The 27,175-nt window shown below is 40.5% G+C and overlaps 1 protein-coding gene across 4 annotated transcripts in view; it reads right to left on the reverse strand.

Moving 5' to 3' along the window:
* Window positions 1-9,906: 9,906 nt before the first annotated feature.
* ldlrad3 (low density lipoprotein receptor class A domain containing 3) overlaps window positions 9,907-27,175 on the reverse strand; it is a 79,235-nt gene continuing 61,966 nt past the window's right edge. For all 4 annotated transcript variants that reach the window (XM_068312932.1, XM_068312930.1, XM_068312929.1 and 1 more), the window contains 2 exons: window positions 12,471-12,870; window positions 9,907-12,211 (listed from right to left, as the gene is read on the reverse strand). In XM_068312932.1, coding sequence (XP_068169033.1) covers window positions 12,007-12,211; window positions 12,471-12,870 — 605 coding nt within the window. In that variant the 3' untranslated portion in view covers window positions 9,907-12,006. The remainder of the gene's footprint in view (window positions 12,212-12,470; window positions 12,871-27,175) is intronic.

Below are 27,175 nucleotides of genomic sequence, written 5' to 3' on the forward strand. Positions count from 1 at the left end.
TGGGAGGGGTAGAAGTAGCAGTGGGCAGGCCAGTCGAGCTGGTGGGGAAAATGTATCGCCACAGACATATGTTCCGGAAAATGACTCTGCTTGCTATGTTATTGTACTATTTACAGATCCTCCTCTCTCCTTTTTTCTTGTGCACTTTAATTTTTTCTGTCTTGGCAGTTTCCCGTCACACTACTTTACTTCTTTCCACCCATCTCTTCCCTCTTCCTGTTCTCATTTCCCTATCAAGGGTGGGAGACAGGTCACAGCTGTAGGGGGACGGCAGGCCTGTCACGTGTTGCTTTGTCTTGGCCTTCACCAAAACATACCTCCACAAGTTACCCTGGTAACCCCTGTTCCTTTTAACCACCCTACTGTAGTTTGGAGGAACTGGCAGTCTTTCTCCTCTGGCCAGTACTCTCCAGTGACTCCCCAAAAGGTCACTTTGACTTTTAATTTCTCTCCTCTGGGTTTGATTCATGATTTGCCATCTTACATGGGCAGGTTGACGTTTATATTTGAATTTTAAAAGAGCTAAAATAAATTCATATCTGATTGGACACTCAGCTATTTATCTACCTGGAAATGGCTGCCAAAACGCTATTTGCTGAAGCAGGGGTTAGTGAAAGTCACAAGAGAGAAATGAATCCTGGTGTGTAGCTCTATAAATATTTGACTCTCCTTCCTCAAGCCCTCACCATGCAGAGAGGCGCTGCCTATTCCTGCTCTCCTTACCAGAGGGAACAGGGTGGCAAGCCGCCTGATTAATTGACTTAGAGCGAACATAGATCATGTTTTTTGGGAGACCTAGAAAAAGTTTGGGCCCATCCTCTGCCTCCTACAGAACATCTTATTCAGCAGTAAATTTGAACCTACTATCAGAGAAACAGTATGCTGCTTCTGTCTGCCCTGCTTATTTCCCCATTTCCTTGCAGTCTTTTCATGGTGTTGCAACATGTACAACCCCAATTCCATATAAATTGGGACGCTCTGTAAAGCATTTAAGAAACATTGTGACATTCAGCTGAAAACGGCACGAAACTAAACACAACATTAACTTATTTGATTTTTTTAAATACAGGTATGTTGGTTGGTTGGTTGGCTGGTGAGCTCTGGTCCAGGTCAGGTGTGCTGATCGTGGGAAAGACTGTCCTTGAGTTGGTCACATTGGAGATACTCATGCTGGAAAGAATCTATTGTGTTTGAAGTGATGAAAGCTTTCTAATGGGGCAGAATGCTCTTTAATGAGCTTGAAAATGCAGCTGAAAAGTTTGTGTTGATTAACTTTACAGTAATTGTTTATGTGAAAACTAAGACTGTTACCAGCTGTCTTCTGTTCATCCCTGAGGGAACCCACATTGGGAGCAGAGAGAACTGTTACATCATGAATATTGTGAATCTTGTGTAAGCAAAATAAGAGTGAAACATACCACAGTTAAGAGGTTATGGCATCATGATTGCATGTCAGAGGGGCGTTCTGGAACGGCACAATCATTCACAAGCAAAGGCGGAGTGAGGTTCACTACTTGGTGATAATTTGTGTGGGTCAATAGTCCATTAGTTCAGGAACAGTGTTTATGTTTCATCATCTCATCAGTAAATTCAGAGATTGTGAAAATAACTCTGCAGTAAGGGGTGAGGATGAAATCTAAGCAATCTTAGATCCTTAAGCAAAACTATTACAATTGACTTGATTCTGTGAAGCATATATTAGTATATAGGCTGTGAAACACAGGGAGAGACACCAACATTTGTGCATTTATGCATCCACAAATGTAGACACTTTGGTTTCAAATAGTTTCTAGAAATCATCTTCATCAATAAAAGGAAGAAAATGGATGGATTGATGGCTAAGTTGCCCAAAAGTAGCAGTACTTTATGTCAGTGTGTTCATGCCCATGTCACAGGTAATGTGCACATCTGCTAATATTGGAAGGTAAACGCATGTTTTAGAACAACGCATACTGTAACCTGGACAAGATTTCTTTGTTCATCTTTCAAACAGCCAAATTCTGTGTCTTGCAACGGCAAGAAAGTGTGGGTACAAGATTATCCTCCCTGCAGTCCAGATCTTTACCACATTAAATGTTGTGCTACATTACAATGTGCCAAATATGACAACCAATGATGTCAAACTGGCAAGATACAAAAATTTTTCTTTCAGAAAACCTGCTTTGTGAAAAATTTTCCTCTGAGTGTTAAAAATATTCCACGTTCACACATGTGTTGCAGGCATTCTGGTTTCTGGACAATGACGCTTTTGAAACAATGTTAAAATGAATGCACAGTACGCTCATCTCTGTGTCTTGTTTCTGTTTCTAGACATTTTTTTTCTGGGTTATTCTAACTTTTCACTCACCACGTCTATTTGAGAGTTTCAGGGAAATACTCATTTGTGTTTGTGTGGTACTTCCAAAGATTCAGGAAACACTACCCAGCCAAGACATGGGATCAAGGGAAATAACTCAAGTCTCCATTAGCTTTCCAATAAATGTGACCATTACAAACTGCTTCCTCTGACTCAAGCTTCAAATAAACAGAGAATGCTTTTGGTCCCTCTGTCACAGACATTTGAGAAATTTGTGTATGCATTGCTCTTCTTTGCAACATGCTTCCCAGGAGGATAGCTTGAGTGAAAGTGCGTGTATACGTTTATGAGTGTGTGTGTGTTCATGTGCTTGCACACTATGAGATCATCTGTGAGTATCACAGATGGCCTGGGGTCCCTTTGCTGACACGGCTCTCATTTATAACCATCAGGGGTGGATGCTGCACTCGTTACCCGTTACCCAGTCATTCTCTCTGTCTCTCTCTCTCTCTGAGACACACATATACAGAAACTATGGACTGGTGCACTCTACCTAGCAACGCTCTGCACTGAATGGCATCACACTGCTCTGTGGTCCAAGTCTATAGTCAGTGGAATCAATGGACAAATGATGTTTGAGGATCTGGCCGCTGTCCACCAGGGAGACTGTTTATCTTTGCTCATCTATCAATAACAATCACAGCATTATGTCATCTTCCATTCATCGCTATGTTTGCATCCAGCTGACCATAAAGAAGTAGCATAAACTCTAAAAATAAATGCATATGTTGCTTTGGAAAAACACCCCCCCCCCCATTCAACAGTGCCTGTGAAGTATTGAATTCCTCAAGTCAGGGAAATCAACAAGCTGTTACACATGACCCCCCCCCCCCCCACAACCCTATCTTTCCACACAGCTACCAGTGCATATTGAAGAAAAGGATCAACTCCTTCTGGTGCGTTCCCTCGGCCCGTTTAACATAGGTCCCCACCCTGGGGCCTGTGGGTATGGCTCTGTGCCCTGACACCAGAGTCTGGGGGAATGCACACCCAGCTGAAAGCTTTCTAATGGGGTAGAATGGGCTTTAATGAGCTTGAAGATGCAGCGCTCCGTATGGCATTGTTCACCTGGGAAAATCACAATCTGTGCACCTCGAGAACTGGACAAAGGTCCACCAATAGACACAAACACAAGCAAATTCTCTCTCTCTCTCTCTCTCTCTCTCACACACACACACACACACAAAATATAGAGAAACCTCATACACACACGCACACGCACACGCGCGCACACACACACACACACACACACACACACACACACACACACACACACACACACACAAATGGACACACAACTTCAGTAGACTATTGTCCTTTTGCTGAATAGAACTGGAACGTGGTCAGTCACGGCTCCTTTACAATGTTGTGTGTTTGGGGACATGCACACTTAATCATGTGTGTGTGTGTGTGTGTGTGTGTGTGTGTGTGCGCGTGTGTGTGTGTGTGTTTTACTATGTCTCTGAGTTTATACCCTATTACTTCCTCTCTGATAAATGTATTCACATGTTGCAATAATTTCTTTACTTGTATTTATACATAATGCAATGGATAAGATGCACTGGCCTCCACCTCTCTTCACACTGATGCTAGGTGCTAATTAACAATAGCAGGGCTCCACACATAACCCCATTCGTTCCCTCTCTCCACCCCTCCAGCCCCTTCTCATTCCACCAGTCTACTATCAGCCTCATGGGTCTCCAGGGTCTCATAAACTAACACACTGAAGTTGGACAACCCAACATGTGCTTTGTTTCCCCGACCAGGACTTCCTTCTCATTAATAATTTCCCCCATCTTGTGACCTTTTCTCCATGAACCTTTTCCTCAGTAGTTTTCCAGGATTGCCTCTCTTGTACTTACCTTCCTAAGCTTCCTGTTTTTTTAAAACCCAGCTGTTTCCTTAAATTTCTCTGTATGAGGGAGATCTCTTAAGTATACCTACAATATTTTCATGAGTGTGTAATGTGCAAAGTACAGAAGCTGACTGATTTTTATTCCCCAATGTTTTATTTGCATCATTATGCAAAAAAAATTGCTAAAATGTTATTCGTTGGTTACCGTCCTGCAAAGCCACTGTGTGAAAATAGCAGAGACAAACAAACAAACCCACATTTGATCCACTTGTCCCTTTCAGGTCCTCTGGGATGGGTTTACTTTGTACAAGCAAGCTGATGCAGCTTGTATTTGCTCCTTAAGTGTGGAAAAAGCTCCAGAAGTACTGGAGGTCTACTTAGACTCTAACTTTATTTCAGATTAAAACACTCTCATATATTCACAATACTCCTTGCCTATTTTATTTGTCATTCTTACTTTAACTTGTACATATGCTCATCATAATCTTTTGTTTCTTCTGTCTTTCATGTAGGTTTGCTGTATTCTGACTTATCTCATGCTCTTAATGTATGATTTTTTGAAACAAATTTTCTTGTCTTACTTTCATTTCATTCCATGTCTCTGTGAAAGCCCAGTGAATTGTATTTGCATTGTGTGATTATGTCTCCATACAACAGCAGTGCCATGAGGAAACTGTTCTAAGATGCATTCATGCCAACTTTACACGAGCAAAGCAGATGTTAGATTATTGAAATAAGGCAAAAAACCCCCAACCCAACCAAAGCTCCTCCCGTTTCATTGTGGTTCATCTAGTTTTCTTCTAATATTGGAGATTTTATCCTTATGTGTTTATTGTTGTTGTCCTCCTTAATTGATTCAATCATTTGATTGCACTACTCCCACTTCTACTAGTAAAACATAACTTGTACTTCTGTTAATACTAATAGTGGTGATAAATTGGAAGCATCTGGCATCGACCAGACTTCTTCTCCATCTGCTTTTAAATTTTCTTAAGTCTATCCATTGGATATAACCGACTGCACTTGTGCCATCTCTCTGTCCACTCATGTCACAGTCATTTGTGTTCACACAGCTGCAGGACTTTCTAACATCCATGACCAGCACCGAGAAGTGCTCTATCAGCAGAGGGTGTGAACGTTACCAAGCTGGGACTTCCCTCTATTTCTTCAGCCACAAAGACACAACGGCCTGCAACAAAACATCAGCACCAGCAGAAAGGCTCCACTTTTGTCTGGACTTTATGCTTACTGCCAGTTCAATCAATCTTAGCTCTTTTTATTTCTGGTTTTTGTCTCCCCTTCTTTTAGCTAATCTCTTCGGCATATTATCTTTCTTTCATCTCCTTTTCTTTTTGTGCTATCTGAAATAAAATCAGTTGACTGCACATATCACACAAAGGTGTCTTTTGAAGTCAACCTTTGGAAATCTCCTACTTCGTCCTTCTTTCTGTTAAAGTTCACTGTAGATGTGCCCCCCTCTGCCCCCCACCTCACCTGAGTCTTAGTGTTCCACTTTACAGCGCATCAATGGTCAGGTCAGCAGACCATGATAGTTTCAATTTGTGGCCCCCTGTGTCTGAGTATGGGGGCCCTTACTGCCCCCAGGAGGGAGTGCCAGCGGACGCAAGGGGAGGGCCAGCACAGCCCTCTCTGACAGCTCAACACACAGGGTCTGCTGGTGACCAGGGGGCCATTGAGGGGGCCAAACCCTACTGCTTTAGATCGTACCACTTCGTGGCTCCATCCCCCCAAGTCCTTCGCCTGTTGTTCCCCTGGAGAAGAGGGTGTGGTTGCAGGAGAGACCAGGCGAGGAGAGGCAGGGCCCAGGACAATAGCCAATATTCCGGCCAGCGCTGTCGCGGGCACGGTAGTGGCTGTATTCTTCTTGATTCTTTCTGCCTTTTCTTTTCTTTTGGCGAGCTGCCTTTGTGGGGATGTGATGGAGGCCGCAGGGCAGATATGATGGATGGAGCTCAGGGGCATCGACGATTTGGGGGGACATGGGGATGACAGGGATGGAGGGGCCCAGTGTCGTGCTCCCTGTCTGAGTGGAACGTGCGAGGCATGGGGTAGTCCTGGGTGGTAGGCGGACTCAGGCCGGGGGGGGGGGGTAGAGTTTCTATGTTTGTTGTATGTGGATCATTTTGAATGAGCGTAGATGGAAATGGGGGAGGATGCAACCCTCAGTGAGGGAGTCTGTGAGGGATGAGAGGATTCATGCAGCATCTCAGGATGAAGACCATTGATTGAAAATAACTGAATGTCACATTAGATGGACTTCATTGTCTTCATGTCTAAGTGGTAAACATTATAATATTGATGCAACAGAAAATAAAGTTCAATATTGATATTTATTTTTTGAAATTTATTAAATAAAAACAGTCTAGACTATTTGCCTACATGCTTCATGCTTTCTTTCTCTCGCTTTGTGTGTGTGTGACTGTGTGTGTGTGTGTGTGTGTGTGTGTGTGTGTGTGTGTGTGTGTGTTTGTGTGTGTGTGTGTAGCCTGGGTGATGCTGTATGTGGAACTCAGTTCTCTGGGGGTGAAAGACAGATGAGGGTATACGAGTTGTACACGACCACAATATTTCATCATGGACAATGTGAACCTGAACTGGATAAATTGTTTAATACAATAATCACACATCTATCCTTTGTCCAACAACATAAAATACCACACATGTGGTACATGATGTTGTCATCAATTTTGAAGCTTCACCCAGCTCTTCTGCATTCATGTTCCTATGTAGATCTAAATATCTTCATCTTTAAATTGCCACATCACTTGGATTAGGAATAGTAGTATTCCCAAGGGATTACCCTTCTCCTCTGGTACCCTTACTGCACATTGCACTATGGAATGTCCTCACAGCCTGCTTCTTGACTCACTTCCCTCTCCCACCGTCCACCTTGCATTGTGGAATGTCAGAGTCCATACAGATTACATACATAAGGGTTCTAAGCCCTGGGAGCACCTGTCAGCAATTTGCATCAAAATAAATAAAACATCCATTTATTGACACCTGATGGATGATTTTAAAAATAGATTTGATTCCCAGTGATCTGTTTTTCTCAGTGGCACAGGATCAGTCTGCTGTAGTAATCTGTAGTATGTCAGATTAACTGGAGGTCTTTGTTGACACATTCAGACAACCTGCTGCTTGACAACTATGCACCACTTTCACTTCCTCCCACTGAGACAGATAGCAAGCCTCCTCCTCCTCCTCCTCACAGGGAAGTAAAATAAAACCACAAACAAAAAATAAAGCCAGACGTATGCCAACCTTCCACCTGTCAAATACCAATCAACGCCTGGTGACCTGCTGGCGATTCTCTGAAGAACTGAGATCAGTATCTGACGACATGCTGGTTGTCCAGTGGCCAGGAACCTGGTGGCTGTCACCCAGGGCCCAGAGAGAGACATCCTCCTAGAGCTGGGACAAAGGTAGCTGGTCCTCAGGGATTACCCATTAGCATGCTAGTCTGTGTGTTTAACACTGGCCTGAATGGAAAGGACAAGAGCCAGCACCCTGGTCTATTCTTCAGCAGGAAAGTGTTACTGTTTCAGCTGCTAATGCTGTTCTGACTTATGAATATATACGCATAAATGCATATATATGAGAGGATTTTTTTTTCCTGTCGGTATGCACTGACTTAATGATGGAGCCAATGCTGTATTATAACCTAAATATTTATTCATTGTTTTCTATTTCCCTTTTTTTTTTATATCCCATGAGGCTTTCAAGATGTAGTTTCAAGGTTCCATTCCTTGATATCTTCCATACACTGCTGCTCTTTGGCCTTTTTGTACTTGTGTTGGTCAATAGGTGTATAACTTTGATGAAAAGGCAAGTTGAATTTGAATTTCTGAGCTTCATTTAAAAGTTTGAACAGAGTAAATATTAGAATATTTAAACCAGATTCTTGATCTATTGTGAAAACTACCCATTTCTCGATAGGATTTGGGATCTTAGGCCTTCCTTTCTTCTGTGCATCGCATATGTGTGTTAGCCTAATGATGTGTAAAGAAGCCTGTATGGAAATGTGTATTTGTGAACCTTTGGTCCTTGGTGATTGTGCCTTCGTCTGTGCGTGCGTGATTGTATGAAATACTTTTTCTGTTGGTGTGTGTGTGAGTCTCAGGCTTGCTGGCTGGTGGCTGATAATAACACAAGAGGCCGTGTGTTTGTGGATCTCTTAGCTTAGGAGATTCCCACCGTGCTCAGCGTGTCTGGGCTCTGTGTGTTTTTGAGGTTGCACGCGTGACTCCGCCAGCTGTTCTATTCTCCTGTTGGCCCCCTCAGCCCTACCCTGGCCTCGTCCCTCGCCAACCCCTCCTTCCCTCAAAGGTCTGCTCTTCATCTGATAAGGGCTGCACTGGCCAAATCCTCTGCAGCGCTCCTCATAGCCCCTCTATGCTAACAATATGCACTTCTTTCCCCTCCATGCTGCACACTATTTACATCTGAAAGCACCGGGTCTTATCACCAGTCCACTGGAGCCAAGCGAGCATTCGTGTATGTCAGCAAAAGTGATGCATGAGTGAAAGCGAGCAAATTGTCAACACATGTGGCTAAATCTTTATTTCTATCATGACTTGAGCTTTGTGAATCTACCTTTTAACAGTAGAGAAACATAATCAGAAACTACATGAGTAATAAACTCACGAGTCTCATACTGTACTAGTTGAGAGAATAAAGGCCTTAATCGTCTCTGGGACATCAGCCAGGCTATCGCACCGTATCCAGTAGCCGAAGGCTATGGTAACGTCAAATCAAAGACTCCCTTGAGAGGAAGAGTAGTCACTTTACCCCATTTCCTTGGAATACTGCCTTGGTGTCCGTTAACACAAAACTACATAACTTCCATGACTTTTCCCATAACAGCTGACCCAGCTTTCATACTTGCTCTCTTCCTTATGATCCTTATTTGCATCATCTTAGCTCCCCCTTTAGTTTAAGGTTACGGTCTCATCTCTTGTGTGGCAATATCTTACCAATACTACTATTTTGCAGCATATGCAGAAATTCCCCATCTCCAAATTCACCAGCTGCCATACAGACAGAGAACAGAAAAGAGAAAAAAAGACATGGGCAGGCTTTTAATTAAAGTCTGTGTGGTTAAGGGCTCAGCCTCAGCAAACACTGGTCTCCAGCATCAGAGTCTAAGATGGAGAGCAGGGTGATGAAAGGAGAGCATCTAATATTGGATGATGTAGAAGGGATGAGGGTAGTGAACATGAGAGATCAATGAGTGTTAGAAGATGATGATGAGCAAAGCAATGATGAGAGACTATCAAAAAGCAGGTACAAATAGAAGGATGTGAAGTGCAGAAGCAGGGGTAGACAGAGCATGGGAAGGACAGGAGCAGCATATGGGGAGGTGAATTGTCAGAATCGATGTTGTTAGTCTATGTGATGTATCGTAATGTGATGTGGACATCAGGGTTGGACGAGCAAAATGACAGAACAGGGTTTGAAAGACAATATGATAATTGTCTTTCAATGAAATAGGATGTTAAATATACATACAAATTTATATTTGAAGTAAACTACAGTGCCACCAGTAACCCTAAAATGATCAGTGCGCTCAGGGAAGGAAACGAAATGAAGATCGAAAAAATTATAACCATCAATAGCATTCATATATCAATATCTACTCTGACACTAACACTAAGGGACAGAAACGAGTAGCTTCAGTTTTGCTTTTTATTGCTCAGCCTCAGCTTTGTCCATTTTGGTGACATGCTGCCATCTACTGGTGGAAAAGTAGAACCGCTGGAGACTTTTTATATCTCACTGTAGTAATATGGATAAAGTTTATGAAGCTGCTGAGAAAATGTTTGATGTCCAGTTAAAATCATTTACACACATTCCAACTCAAAATTTTATATTACATTCAATGTACAGAACACAAGAGAAAAGATCAAGGGAGGCAAATACGTCAAAAACTAACCGCATGAGATCAAATCGGGAAAAGGTGAATTTAGATTTTAAATTATTCCATGTGTAAAATCAAGATATAAGAACAGAACCGACAGAGTGATACGAATTTAGTCCTGAGAAGTGTTTTCCAGTTTTACAGCAAATAGCTTGAATTCTGTTTTAACATTAGAACACATTTCAGTAATGTCAAAAACCATTTCTTTGGAGGTTGTGTAAAGGTCATTAATGATTATCTTTGGTCTGATTGTTTCCCTTGTGTTGACCTCATCACTGGTAGCAATGGAAAAATAAATGGTAAATCACAACTACAACTTTTTTTTCTTTAAATGCTACTTTTAAATAAACTTCTTTTTCTTTGTTGTATGTACAGCGTGAACCAAACCACATTGAAACGAACACACAAAGACAACAGTACATCTATTAACACACATCCTTCAGGTATTGAGTTCATCAGTCATTATTTGACACTGAATTTCCAGAATGATTCACAATCAGAATCAGATTAAAAACCTTCAGCAAAATTTTCAGCGATCTGTTCTCACACAATATGTTCTTCAAAGCATCTCTTGGGGGTTTTGTGTAAAATATCAGACCAGGCTGCCTGTGCCTAAAAATCAAGGAGGATAGCACTGTTGACCAACATAGCATAGAATAAGATCTCAACAAAATCACTTGCATTAATTTTTGGACTCAACACAAGAACATTGTTGGTTTTTAGACATAACTGTGATATTACATTTATGAACTGATGCTACTTTTGGTTAGAGGAATGGTTAATGAAAATCATTTGGTAGGGATATATTGTATACCTATATATACTTTTAGAATTTATGCCCTGCAATATTTCAATGGTCCTTTTCACAATTTCACTTGAATTCGTTCATTCACCAACATGTGATTGTAAAAAACATTGATTCATTATGAGTGTGACACCCCACTATAGAAGTTATAAAATGTAAATGTCTACAATAAACACTTGACTGTAGTGATATAATTAAGTCACTGCTCACATCAGCATTGAAAAAAGAAGAAGATTTTTCAGTACCTCTGATTGAGCTGCTCTCACAGCTGTACATGTTGCTGCAAAACTACAGCATCAAAAAAATCTATAAGTCAACTTCAAAAAGAATATGGCAACACATTTTTGGCTAAACTTATGTCAGTATAGTGAGTGATCAAATGTAACTGTGCTTCTCAACAGTACAAATTTTTATCTAGCATTCAGGAATTTTATCATTTTAACAAGATACAAATCATATACAGTATAGTTATAAACGCTATGATGGAAACTACTTTAGGATTATAAAACTTAGTACAGCACATTAGAAATGGTGCACGACTTTGACTCAGCGGTCCAAAAGGGTTGTACAAAGAAGACTAACAAAACCGTTTCATGGTTTTATCCAACACAACTGTCACTTCTTGTGCTATCATCACATATGACGTGTTTACAAGTAGCAGGTTAAACCTTACTTCTTTGGAGATGCACGCTGTGGTCACTGTTAAGTACGATACTCTATTTCTTAAAGGGGAGCACAGTCAAACTGAAGAGAGCTGAATTACAACATGAATGAATATGTGAGTGAGGTGCAGTGCAACCTGCCCTGTCTCCACCAGGGTGATCCAGCACACAAACTCAATCTAGTTTAATTAGCTATTCTCAGTCCACAGATTGTCTAAACTGATATGCAGGCAGTGAGTTTGGGGCACTTATTAGCCTACAATCTCTTACCTTCTGTTAACTCTCTGTAGCAGGTCTCTGCTGTGGACTTACTGGCCTCATGTGGCCTTGCAGCCTGGTCCTTCAGTCCTGCAGTCTAAATGCAGACTCTAAACTCTATAAGAGTGACTACAAATCATCTGACTCCTCTCTGAAGCTCAAACTCTGTTGCTCGTCCGAGGTTACAGTTCTGGATGTTGAAGGTATGGAAGGATGTATTCTGTGGTGGCTCAATGGGTCTTGTGGACCCTCATATTGGGGCAACTCGCATTCTGATGGAAGCTCCACATCCGAGAGGTACGGCGGAGGAGGGAGATCAAACCAGGGAGGCCGACTAGGGAGGAAAACAGATGTTAGGGACAAGAGCTATTAGATTAAAATTGTAAAATGAATATACTTTGATGAGGACCAACAACTAGCAAAATAAAGATTAAGGAATCCTGCATCCTATTGAACAGGTTGTTATGTCTATGAACAACTACATGAGAAAAATTTGTAAATGAAAGTACATTTCTGATTAAAACATGTTAAATGGAACTCATCGTGAAACATTATAAAACCTTTGCAATAGTTATAAGTACGTTTCTTTTTACCTGACATCCAGAACAGCTTGTGAATATGATGGAGGTGAGTCCATTGAGAGTCCAGAGGGATACAAGGTACCGGAGAGCAGCTGCAATGCCTGAGGAGCTGCAGGGTGCTGCCCCATTTCGATAGGAGATCCAAGGGTGGCCCTTGGACCTCCAGGGTGCACATGGCCCCGGTCCAAGATGACCAGACGTGACAGCAGCAGCGGCTGGTGGTGGTGGTGACTGGAGCTTCCTCTGATGCCTCTGGGCAACAAGACACTCCTCTTTCTCTGGTGGTGGAGCACCAAGGCTAGCAATGCCACCACCAGGACGAAGATGACAGCGCTGCCGATGACGGCGTAGGTGATGCTGGGGTAGTAGCGCAGGCGATAATCAAGTGTCACAAAGTCCTGCCCCGGAGCTTCTGTGGGTTAAAGGAAGGAGATGATGACAAGGAAGACAACAAACGGAATGGAGGTAAGAAGGACAAAAATGGGGAGCAAGAGACAGACATTTTAAAGGTCCCATATTATACTCTTTAAGTCATTTCAATAAGACGCCTGTGGGTTGTAAAGTTGATACAGGACCCAATTGTTTTCTGGATATATATATCTCCCCACCTACATATTTGAATAAACTCACTTGAAAACCTCATGGTGTTTTGACACCATGAGGTTTTCATGTGTGCTTCTTCAAAACAACCTCAGGATGTGTTTTGAAGAAGCAGATTCAAGGGAGAGGAGAGAGGCATCGAGCAATTCATTGTTGTCAGGTTCATTCTAAAATGTCCTTCGTGTGATTCAATAGAATCAGCCTCTAGTGGAGATGAGAGAGCTACATAATAACAGCAACAGCAGCCAGACTCTCCCCAAAAGCTTCTCTAGACAAGCAGAACAAATGAATAATTGTATGATGTGAAGGCTAGTCTGAGCCTCTGATTCAAAAGTAGGAACATCACTCTTTATCACAAAGAAAAATTAAAACAGAGATGAAACAAGTCACTGTAAGGAAGAAAACAGCTTAAAGCAGTTTTAGATAAAAGCAAATCGGACTTCCTCTATGTGATGATAGCATGCAGAAGAATACCAGGGGCAGTAACAGATTAACATATTTGTCCCTGGGAATGGTGTGTTTGTAGACTACTTAGTAGCTCAGCGACTGAAGTTCATGATGAGAGCTGTGGTTGTCAGAAATGCAGAGCAGCTGACTCACTGGCTGAAATGAGGAAAGGGACTGCTGTGGTGCCAGAGAGTGATCAAGATGGGATGAGGGGAACAGCACTTAAACTTTTCCGCAGACTGATATTAGAGTGTTAGAATTTCAATCAGGCACTCGGGGGGTGAGGCTCATGCAAATGATGTTTCTGCTGCTTACCAGAAGATAATGCTGCTTTATTGAGGAAAGTGGGAGAAAGAGTGGAAGGAATCTTGTTCAAATTACACTCATGCCTCGTGGAGCCATAAACATCAAACCTCTGTGTGACTCTTAAAAAGTTCTAAACACTTAATGGAGTATTTTCAAGACTCTGCATTCAAAAGGTGTTGCAGCTTAACATACTGTGTTTGTCTTAAAAGGACTCCCGTTTCCCTTCCCTCACTATCATGCAGGCAGTGGGGGATATTGTCTTTAAGATTTGATGGTTAGGAGCTAACTCTAAGTTGAGTCAGTGGTCTGAGAAACTCTTCCATCAGTGAGGATTAGATCCACCAAAACTACACGACAAGCAAGACCTTCTGAAGCTTTTTGAATGATCCCAGGCTTACATGAACTTACATACACATTAAAGAGATAGTGTTTGCCACAGTTTGGAGGACCTCCCCCACGCCCCCCCAAAAACCCCAAAACAAACAAAAAACAAAAAAAACATAAAAACATGATAGAGTGCATCAAAGAATTACACTTAATGTTCCCAGCCCCACAAAAAGTGAACTGGTACGACCCTGTTTTAAGGTCAGATTATCAAAGCCACATTACAACGCCAATGAAACTGAACTGCGCTCCATTTTAGTTTCAAAAACAATAAATGACATACTGTTTATATGTAATGGAATTTAACTTAACTGAGGTCAAAAGTACACACGGAAGAATAGTTACAATATTTTAGAAAATATATAATGCTTGTTTGTATGAGGATCAAGAGGATCAATAAATATCACACTGAACAACAGTCACTGGTCTCTAAGATTAGAATAAATTTCTTATAAAGGATGGGAAAACAGAATTTAAACATCAATTTGTTTGAAATAGGAATAGTACAAAATATTGAAGAAATAGAGCGTCATCAGATGGGTGAACTGTTTTCTTGGAGTACAGCTTAGTCCGGTGACTTAGTCTTTCCAAGACATAGTCTGGCACATGGCCCTTGAAGCTTTAGACAGTCATGAAATGTTTTATATTTTGTTTTCTGAACAGAATAAACTCATTGAAAATAATGAAGTGTTGTGCAAAAAGTTTGCCTGTATTCCCTTTCTCTTATATATTCTACGCTACATGTTTCCTTTGTCTACCTGACCTTGAAGGTTATTTGGTAGTTGTCAACAATGTGTGTGTGTGTGTGTGTGTGTGTGTGTGTGTTGGCATATGCTTTTGAATTCCCTGAAACAACCATCTTTGCATGCACTTATGTAGCAGTGTGTAGTCAGGGGCCCCGTGCCTTAATTAAATCTAATCTGATTCAGATGCTCCACCCGCCAACCACCCAAACCAGACACCAGCCAATAAAACAAGGTCCCTCAAACCCTCCCATATGATTTCAAATTGGCTACTCCTTCACGCTACCAATTAACTATGAACTCTCAGCAAAGAAATACCAAAACAAAGAATAATTATTTCCATAATTACCCTTAAAAAAAAAAGCACAAATAAAGAGATGCCACCACCGCCACCGGCTGCCTATCAAGGTTTCAATGCCGTCCTCTGGGAGCACAGAGAAACATACAAAAGGAACTCATAATGCTGTAACATTAACAATGGGAGCCTATTCAGTACATTAGCCACAGAAGCCTGAAAGGCTGTTTCAAATCACACAGGAGATGAAAAGAATGGGAGAAGAAGAAAAACAGACTGAGGCAAGCTCTTTTTCTGCCTAAGAAGGGAGGTCTTTTTAAATTCTACGGGTCAACATTTCTGCACATATTGCCTCTTTTAATATAAATCCTGACTGACATGCGCCATTTATGAAACTAATTCAAAGCAGTGAACTTCATTTTGCTACAAACTTTACTATCAGCTACATAGTATTTGACTGCAGCCCTGATATCAGCATGCTCCCCATTTTCTCCACTTCCAGTGGAGTGTGGAATGCAGTGCAGCCAGTATTCAGTCATTAGATTAATAATGGCTAATTCTGTTGGTGCAACCACGGAATTGTATTATATTCCATATTAATATTTATGCACCTTTCCCTGTGATGTTGTCACCTCTAACAGTGCCTCTATACTGCAATCACACACCCATCTACCTTCCGGATGTCGGACACTTGGAGCCGCCCTCCAAGTGTGTCTGTGGGGGGGGGGGGGGGGTTAGCCTTTCAACTCAGCTTCTTCAACTACATTAGTGTGCTTTTCCCTACATGACTCCCTCCTACCCCCTGTCCTCCCCTCTTTTCTCTTTGTTACCACTGCTGGGCTTCTGGTTTCCCCTTCTTGTTTTTTTGTGGAATACCTCCCTGCTCCCCCTGCTTTATGCTTTCCATAGCTCCCTCTGCTCATCTCCACACACTATTACCCATACTCCTCACCCCTCTCTAAGGTAATTTGTCATGATGATGGCATGTGTCTCGCCTTTATGATGAAGAGCAACTCCAATCAGCCTGGATTATATCTACAATATAATCCTTATCAAAAGGAAAAATCTATCAACTCTGTCATTCAACCCTTCACAGTTTGTTCTTGCTTTCATTTCCACTCTCACCTTGCCTTTTCTGTCTCCAACAGTCTCTCTTTGCATTTCATCATGTGCTGCCTACATCCATCTTATTACCCTTGCTTGATTGGTGAGCACACAGGGATAAAAGTGACAGATAACGCATCAGTGTACAGAGAGGTGCTAGCAGAGGACAGAAGTAGAGACAAAGACAGAGACACAAAGAGGGAAACTACATAAGTCTTGAAGTATCACGCAGACACAAATCTGGTCATCTCTACCACAGAGAAATAAAGCTGAACTTCATACAGTTCCAGACTAGCTTTAAACCAGGAACTTACTCTTTTTGCTTGAACCCTATTTATGCCTTTGGACCCTATTTGTGCTTTTGTTCTCCTGTACATTCTTTCAAAAGCTGAAAAACAATACAGTTTTCTTTTTCTTGTCTGCTTCAAGCTGTTTGTGTTTGGGGTAAATTTAAAACAGTGGGTGAATTCCACACTGTTGGTGTGGAGGAAACACATTGATTTTTCAACTACGAAATGTCTTCTGATGTAAACACATTCATTTTAAGCATACAGTGAAATGGAGCGTCTTCATTTGTGGTATTGTGTGTGTACTACACTGTCTGAAGCAAACGCAAATTATTTTTGAATGACTTGAGAGGAAGTCTACGATTCTGTTTTTACCCAAACTCCACAAAACCAGACAAAACCTCCACTGATATTGATAATATTTAAAAAATCATGCTTTAGTATTCCAAAGCAGAAATGATTACCTATAATGTGACTGTAGTGACAATCACTGATGTTTTGTCAGAACAGTTGCTTCAACATTTAGACCTTCCTCGTCCGACTGTAGTTTGAAGTCAAGAACTAAAGCTTAAACCTTAGGCCTCAGCGAAATCGAAAGAATCAGGTTAGCATAGGTGCTGCTGAAGCTCTAGTTTAATCAGAGCTGGAGGATATTTCTTCATTGGAGTGTCTATAAACAGATACATTAAGTGCTTTGTTACAGAATGAATACAGATTGTGTATCATTATCAGTATGTTTAGCAGCAAACAATTCTATTCACAATGTAAGAAAAACATTTTTGATAGATGCACAGAAAAATATGCAAGAATGTCACACATATAATTAGAAACTACTCAGCTTGAACCAAAGCTTGGGCTGATGTTAGCATAAAAAAGGCTACTGAGCATGCAGTAAACTATGCTGTAGATCAGAAATGGACATGCTTCCATGTTGATGTGCTCTTCTTTAATGGCCATGTCATTACTGGCTACCTTTCTTTCAAGTGTCAGGATATGCTCGTCTGAGATCAACGAGTGCAATAAAAGAAATGAGGCTAATAAGAGATGTCACATATCTTAATTGCCACACTTTAAATGTCTCTGAATCAAAGAGATTAAGGTATTTCCCTCCCTCCGGCTCATTCCGGAGGGAAACGACATGGCATGCACAGATGTGCTGCACTTTTCCTGTGCAATGAAGACTCATTTTACATTCACAAAGTGCCATCTTTAAAAGGAGCCCAGAGTGTGGGAGGGAAATAATCATCTTCTGGCTTCAGCCTTCCAGACTTTGCTGTTGTGTGTGGAGCAAGGCTGTCTTCAGCTGATAGGGGTTTGTCCACAGCAGTGCTTTTTCTGGCTGTACAGTCACTTTGTCCAATGCTAATTACAGGTGTGAGGCTGACGGCTCATTTGACAGCTCTATTGTTCTAGTGATGCCTACAACGACATATTGATGAGGTACAGAAACAGTGAGGGGCTTGGTCAGCTCAGAGCTTAGTGTAGTCCAGTGAATGAATGGACAAAGAGATGAGATGAGACAGAGACCACTAGGGGGCAGACAGTTCTCATGTTTTCTTGGACACACTGGAGTACACTCACACTTCATCCTTTGTACTGGGTGGGCATGTATGGCAGAGGGAGCATGTGCTTTGGGTTGAGGTGTGGGTTGAAGGGGAACATTATCTGGCTTTAGAAACCTGCACATAGACATTAGAGTAAACTGCTAAAAATGATTATAAACCAGAAACCGTACACTTTACCATCTTTCTGACCTACTTTACACTCTCTGATAAACCTGCATGTGTACCTGGAAGAGAACAGAATCACTCCACTGCACTCACAAACAGCCATTTGTCATTCTGGCCTGCATTTTGTTTGCATTGTGATTTGGTCACATATCTATGTAAATGATGCTGAACAGGTGAATACTTGGAATAACAAAAGGTTGATATATTCCAAAAAAACACACAGGTGATTTCAGGTTACTATACAGACTCATAACAGGTTGATTAATAGGACCATTTGTCAGCTATCACAAATATGAGCCTCTACTTGTCATCCAAGTAAAGACATGAGTCCAAATTACAGATTTACTGCTAATTTAGACTTTTAGTAATTAATACTGAGATTGAAGATTAGTTTAACAGTTCAACAAATGAAGTTTGTTCATTTCCAACTCTGCTGATCTTTTTTTTTCTCACATGCTGAGAGGTTCTATGAGTTATCTTCCACTAACATCTAATCTTTTTATTGTTGTAACACATCTAGAGATCAAACTTTAATTTCCATGCATGAATGGGGTCCATGCCTCATCTTCATCTCAGCACACAGGTTTTCACTACTGCACTTGAGACAAATGGTGTTTTGTTTGGGCTCTGTACCTTCCAGATACCAATTCAGGCAATTCTGACAAATGGCTTTTGATACCAGCATCCTTGCTAAGAAACTACGAGACACTAGGATATATTTTATCTAGCAGAGTCCTGGAAGCATAGGTCCAGTGTCTCCAATTAAAGAATGCCGGATTTTCCAGTAGGTTGCTTTGTGGCAGTGCATCTGAGGGACACTAAATTCTTAACCACTCTGACTTGCCAAAGGCATTAAGCAATCACTTTCATTAAATTAAGAGAGTGAGAGCCATCAACATGTTCAACTCTTTAATTTTAGAAAGGGTTGCTGATCCCCCAGGACTATTTCATCTCATATTTTAAACCCATATTCTATCATGATCCTCCAGCGTCACCATATTCTTTAGTGTGCGATCACCCTTGTTGTCGTCTGGTATGTGTTGTTATTTTTAATAAACCTCGTTGTCAACAAACTTCCCCTCCTGGTGGGACATGAAAAATTCATTGATTGAAAGCTGCTCTGCCAAGTCACACAGGCAAGCAAAGCATGTCAAGTGTTCTATGACAGGACTTATCCAGAACCCTTTGGCATCCCAGTATTAATATTCATGTCCCATTCTGCCACCCTGTTGCTGTTGCTGTGTCCCGTCATTTAGTATGTGTCTCCAACATTTAGCATGCAGAGGCAATGAAGGAATTATAGCAGAGCTTGCTGTGTGTGCCCACTCTACTGCATAAACTGTCTGTATTTTCTGTGTATTACAAACATCTGTATAGCTTTATGTTTTTATGGGAACAATAAAAGTCACTATGTTGCATGTGCTTGCCCTTGTTCTTGTCTATGTTTAATTATGACCAAATGTCTGTCTTTATATCTTCTTGTGTGTGTGTGTGTGTGTGTGTGTGTGTGTGTGTGTGTGTGTGTGTGTGTGTGTGTGTGTGTGTGTGTGTGTGTCTGTGTGTGTCTCTGTGTGTGACTGTGTTATAGTATGCACTTTAGGGAAGGTTGGTTTTCAATGCTTCATTGGGCCTCTATTTTCAAGTCTTGTAATAACTTGTCCGCTCCATTGCTTGCCACTATCAGACCCCCCATAACACTCAGTCACTCCTTACTGTGGGCTACCAAGAAGAATGGAGGTTAATGTATGACTTCAGCATCCAGAGAGCATCCATAGAGAAGGGGGGGAGGGAGAAAAGGAGGGGGGAGGGATGTTAGTAGAGGGTGGAATGGGGATATTGAAGGGGCAGGTGAAAGGAAATCTACTGAAACATTTACGTGGCAGCTATTGTACTAAAGTTATATTTGATTAATTGAGTACATGAACAGTGCTAAAAAATGATTAAATAATAAAAGTGATTTAATAACACATTACTGCTGTGGCTTTACTTTAAGAATTATTTAGTGAGTTTACGAGAGACATAAGCCTAACATCTGATGTTCGCTATATTTAATTCTGTCTTTTATAAATAAAACGTTTGACAAACTGTAGTTTATGCTTATTAGACCACGTGTCTGTGAACATGTATGCACATGTATGTTTGTGTTTACAGATATATCTACGCAATCTACTTGGATCGTGTTGTAAATGCCGATGTAAAAAAGTAAGAAAAAAATCTTTATGAATATTTCAGGAATATGCTTGTCTTCAAGTTCTTGACCCACATAAGATGATAGGATTGATACCATACTCTTGTCAATATGACACGCTATGGTTTTAAAAGAAGTGACTTTCTGTATTATGTCTTGGTGGTAGCAGCATCTTATCATCAGATGTGAGAGAACCAGCTGACAATCTGAGCTGAAGTCACTAAATTTGACCCAGAAACAGACCAAATGCAAACACGCTCACACAGCTATGAATATACACTTTTGTTTGAGTATCATAGAGAATCGTGCTACAAAATCAAAAAAGCATCCTGCCTCTGCAGCACAGAAGCAGGAGTTTGGGCTGTTTTTAAAAAAAAATTTTTTAGAAACAAGTTACGAGGGTAAGGATATTTTTCCCTCAAGAAGGAGGAAGAAAGAGGAGGATGAAAGGTTGCTGAGGATCACTGGGAGGCTTCAACTATGAGCCCATCCCGCCAAATCTGATGGGCATAGTCACCATGGAAACTGTTCTTTGGGAGCAAAAGGTGAGCTGCAAAAGGGTGGAGGCTAGCCTGAGAGTGGACACAGACTGAAATCATATATACCTGAAAAAACACAAAAAAAACACAAAAGATGACACCCAAAGATGGGATGGGCACACTGGATTAAAGCGTAGATTAACAGTCCTAACCATGCCTGCATGCATTCACAAGGATGAGACCGACAGGCTTTTCTTAGCCTCTTCAAGGGGAACAGAAGGCTACTCTGGACAAAACAGCAGGCAGAATGAAGTGCAGGTGGAGAAGCAGACAAATATGACAGCCTCTTGACAGGAGGATGATATGGGATGTTTGAATATTGAGAAATTTTTTTTTTCGTGACTGAGAAAACGTTCAGAAAATAGCAGCAGAAAGTGGGGCTGACGTTCACACAGAATTGGGATGTTTATTAAGCTCAAATGTGAAAGCACATATTGTGAATTTGAATCAAACATATTTTTTTAATTTTTTGAAATGCATTCATGTCATGAAAATAATTTAAAGAGCGAACAGTGAGCGACAATCATAAGCATAGAAGTGAACATCAAAAGCCTTTTGCATTTGTCTGCTGAGGATACCAGGAGGACAGAAGAGAGCTACACAAATACGACTACAGATGATAACCAAAAATGCAGAGAAGTGCTAATGCTACATTTTCATTTTCTTCATTATATAGCTATCACTTATGTAAAGACGTCTTTATTAAAGGTCAGTTACAAGGTTGATGAGAAGGTCAATTGTACCTGAGGAAACCAAATTAAAACATATGATGATACAAGAGTGGTTGATGTGGATGAAGATAAGGCTAAGCCAAAAAACAATGTCTCACAGATATTTTAACAGTACAATATTGAGAGAAACTATTTAAGACAATACCTCATTACTGAAAGTCTGAAAGCAGCAGGGTGTAAAGGGCCAGCCTTTTATTAACTGAGTATTACAGAAAAGGGCTGCGCTGTGCTGCCAGCTCTCCAGAGTGCCAGCTTTATATTTTTTTTAGCTCTCGTCACCAGTAATTTAAGTTCCACTCTAAACTAAAACCTTTGTTTCATAGCTCTCCAAAGCACTCAGATTAGGTGTGTCATTAAGAGCCTAAACTGAAAAGATTTTTCATTTTGAAAAATGTACTCATGCCATAACCAACAACTGGGTCTGCACCTCTTTTCCAAAATGTGAAAAGCATTTCTAAACATTGAGAATTTAAAGCACCTTGCTAATGATATTGAATGTTTTATGGTATAAACGACAAAATGGATCAGATGCCTTAAAGCTTTTCAAAATATGTACAGCTTTAGAACACATTCCTTTTTCATATATGAGGCTTCATTCCAATGCAGAATTAGAGTCAACTTGTGGAGAAGCTCTTTTGTTTCTTTCCTGTATTTACCTGTTAAACATTTGTCAATGAAGTTGAATTTGCAATCTTGCAATACTGATGACATAACTTTACATAAATGTGAAACACACAGGAATTTAAGCGCTACATAAACACTTGTCAGTTAACTGAGTGACAACTGAATTAACATCTTTGTTCAATTATCAGTGTGTTTCACTTCATGTTTTCTCTTCTTTTATTTTTAAAACTCTGACCATAAACAAAATACAAAAATACTGTATAGCCTTTCTTCTTAGTCTCATCTAAAAGACTTGAACCACAGGAGTGTATTAAGATATCTACACTTTAGCAGTGACATTTTAGCAGATATCTGCATTTTAGCAGATCTCTGATTTGGAAGGAAGCATCAATTTCTGATGGGAAATTAATGTAAAACCTATTATACTTACAAAACATGAAACGACTTTTGAATTGGTAGCACTGGTATAATCTTTTAATAAAACCCGCTGTTAGTGTAAATTGTAGCTGTCACTGTTGTCACAACAGCCTTGTGTAAATGCATGGAGTTATCAGGGTCCATGAACAGCTACTCCACATCCACATAGAGTACAGGAAAATTGGATTCAATCCTGCTTATTTCTGCTTGTTTAAAGCTGAGCGTACAAGCTGTCTCTGTAGATGTCAGTTAAGCTGAACACATAGTGGCGGTTGAGCCATCAGTCGTTCTCAGGCTGCCACTCACCGGTTCTCTGGGTGAGTTTGTCCCAAAGTGTTCCAGTGACTGACTGCTAGATGTACAGATCAGTTAAAAGCTGGTTAAATCGTCACTGAGATTCATATTATTGTAACTGTGCCAACATGACACATTAAGAGGCAGTCTTCTTTTAGCCCTTATCTACACAGTGCTGGATTATGTGGAAAAATTAATCCATTCAATTTGAGCATTACGCAACATCCTTTTTCTGCTTGTGTAAAAAGTTGTAATATATTGAAGTGGCAGTTAAAATCCAATTATTTCTGCATTGTTCGAAGTAAATTAACCTAGCCTCATTTCAGCAAATGTCAAAAGGAGAACACTTATTGTAAAACATGCTAAGATGAAGTGTTATGCTAAAAAACATTAGACTAAAACACAAGTTACAGAAAAAACTGATCTTGTACTGTCCCTGGGATTTTTTTATGTCACATTTTCAATTGGTGTACAAGCTGAAGCTGCAGCACTCTCTGGTTTAACTAACACAAATTGTGCACTCAAGAACGCTCCACTCATGTCCGACCATGTATAACTGCATGCATGAGCACACAAGCAAGACATTCTTCCTGGTAAGTTTATCTTCTGAGAAGTATGGCAGGAGACCATGTTTCAGCTGAAAGCATTTAATGTAGTTCCCTGAGCAGAGATCATAGTTAGGCAGACAGGATTCACTAGCGTTCACAGAGACAACTCCTTCATAACAATATAGAAAATGAACAGCTGGATAACCATTAAAAAGCTTTTTCATGTATCATATCTTTATACATTTCAGCTTGTACATTTCTTTCAGCATTCATTTTTAACTATGCAGGAGGAGCAGTCAATAATGTTTAGGCTGCCAAAGGCCACCAGGGACAGTGTGTTTAAGGTTTATCACTTAAAGATGCAGCAAACGACGGAACACTTCATCCTGGCAGGCTACACTACAATAATTCTGAGCTCAGACAGGCAAGAGGTGCAGCAAAGTCAGGTAAGGATTTGGCTTCAAGACAAGTAGGGTGATCCCTGATGAAGCCATACACACATGCAGACACATTCACACTCTACATACAGACAGTAATGACTAGACAGACAAGATTATACATATTTTTTTAAATTAAAAAAAGAAAAAAATATGGACAATGGCAGCCCTGCCTAGTCCACTATCTAATCCCCTCTCCTTCGAAAACACGCCTGGTCAGGGTGGAGGAAGCATGAAAAGCCCTTTCTATCAAAGCTAAAGAACAAAACCTATTGTTGAAGGTGTATGGCTCCTGCTTATATCTCAACGTTCAGGAAGAGTAGAATTCATGGACGTTGTCTGACTGATAAGAAGCAGAGCGTGATGGACCTTTGTGCTGCTAGTACATACTGTATTTGGCCCGATTGTGGAGGTGGTGTTGCAGAAGCATGTAAAGACTCGTGATTAGTGCCTAAAGGGAGGGTGGTACGTAGTGCTGAGAGATATGGCTGATCCCACAGCATTCACTAAGAGAAGTGTCTTCCCTTAACTTATGAGGTAAGGTGAAGCCAATTAGTGATAAATGTTGGTCATCTATGCTATGCTGTCTGAGAGGAAGAGCTGCGTAATGATGAGCAGTTCAGATGAAAATAATGAGGATGAGGGAGAAAAAGATCCCTGCAGGGATCTTGCCTTGCTTCAACAGAAGGTACACTAAGTATGTCACCATCTCCGTGTGGTCTTTTGCGTAATCCCTGATTTTATTGCATCTATATATTTCTCTTGTGTCTGCTCCACTTATTCTCTCCTTGCACATCAGTTTACATCTTGCAAACCATGTGAAGCACATAGCTGTAAATATATGACAGGTCTTCTATGGAATCAGGAGTGAGCAGTAATGTTTGATAAAATATGAAATTGTGATGAAGACACTTTGGCACCTCCTTCATTGAAGGATCTATATCATAACAGCTTCAGAAAACAGAGACAAATTAAAGAAATTCTAAAGAGTAAGATTTAATGCAATTGAATAAACTAGAATCAGTGCTTTTATAATCGTACATGTGCTTTATTGTCAATTTGCTATATGTGCACTGTGTTTTGGCTGAATAACAGAAGAGGCATATTTTTCCTCTATCTTTGTCGTACTCAATACTCTCATTATTTTCCCATCTTCCCTCCTAGTTTATTTTCTGTCCACTATTATCGGAATCATTCTATCCTTCATTTGATCACTAAAAGTCTCACTGTTTTGTTTTTCCTTCCCAAAAATCTTTGTTCCTCAGCTTGTTTAAAATAATTCAGTTCCTTAATAGCCTGTTGATCTATTATATGCCATATTCTCAGCAGGAGCCCACTTTATTGGTTAAAACATTGCATTAATGGGTGCTATAAAATTAGTTAAGAAAGATACAGCATATGCAGACTTAAACATGCTCTCCCTGCTGCATCACTACCAATGTGACTGATCTCCATCCTTGGAACCAAGGACTCACAGACACAAGTTTTTCATCTCTGAAATCAAGGGTTTTGAATATATTCACATTCATTCATTATCCCATCCATCAGCACCAAGCTCATAAATGCATGCACATATATATTTTTTTTTACACAAAAACACAATCTTTTGCCAGAGCTGAGAAAGACTACACATCGAGCTATAACACACATTTATGCCCATGAATTTAACAATGCAGCCTCTAGCTGTACATCATCTGTAGCCTGAAGGAGTCATATGATAGTGTGTTACATTGTGTGATCATGCACCAAACTGTGGAGGGTTATTGTGTTGAAGCATTTCTCACAGATTCTATCACAGGCGCAGGTTGGTGTCCCAATTTCATACTACATGCCCCTACAGTAGGGTAATGTTAACATGCTCTCATAGCATGTGTTCTCGCAGTTGTACTTTTAACTTAAAAGCACAGTATTCTGTGGAATCAGTGGCAGTTGTCTACATCGTCTGACAGTGGTCTTTGCAGATGAAAGTCTACCGCTCATGAATCAGACATAAACATTTACAGACAAGTAAAAGTTTAATTCACATTTGCCATTCCCCACTCTTTTCATGCAAAAAAAAAAGGAACCTATGAGAAAACTAAACTCATCCCCACTGTGGAAGGCGGTGCAGGATTTGGATTTAAAGCAGCAGATCTTTTGGAACCATCACTGCACACTTCTTTTAATCATCTTTTAGTTATTCAGCCAGACTGCGAGAGGAGAGAGACATTAGGAAACCTTTCCATCCAATCCTCTCCATCAACTTATCCATGCACTGTCCCTCACCACATTAATGTTGGGGCAGTTCTGGGATTATACAACACAATGCATGAGAAAGTAATACAGAATGTCTTACAATTGCAAACAAATATCACAGGACTTTAGCATGGCGTCATTGATATTAACCGATGTATGTATGTGAAGAGTTGCATAACAATGTGTCACTCAGTTTTTACTTATGTTTGTATATGGAATTAATTTTTAACCAAACTAAATGAACAAACCATATTTTACAAAGATACTATGATTCTCTAACAAACAAATACAAAAGATCACAAACAGATTAATTTTGTTCGATAAAACTCAATATGTAACTGATACACCCTGATTCAGCAATGAATACAGATAATCTCTTCAAAAAAACACCAAAAAAAATAACATAACTTTTTTCACAATCTTTATGTCATCTTTAAAGTACAGTGTGCCCTTATGCGATCGCGCATCAACGATTGCGACTCTGCCTCATCGCGGATTTTTGGTCGGCAGTCACGTGATACTGTACGTGTGTTCTATTGGCTGACGGCATCCGGAATTGCGCTTGTTCCATCAGTCATGAGACATAAAAGTGCTTTAAACAGTCGTTAAGAGTGTGCAAAAGGTAATACAGATAGAAGGTGGTTCAATATCAGAATGGGGAGGGTTCAACGTTTACATTACCGTAAATAATAAGATAAATAGATCGTGATTTCGATCGCACATTCCTTAATCGCGTGTGGTTCCTGGAACGCATTAACTGCAAAGACCGAGGACCCACTGTATTTAACAAATATCACAAACATCATGA

Source organism: Antennarius striatus, chromosome 4 (genome assembly GCF_040054535.1).
Source record: "Antennarius striatus isolate MH-2024 chromosome 4, ASM4005453v1, whole genome shotgun sequence".
Lineage (NCBI taxonomy): Eukaryota > Metazoa > Chordata > Actinopteri > Lophiiformes > Antennariidae > Antennarius > Antennarius striatus.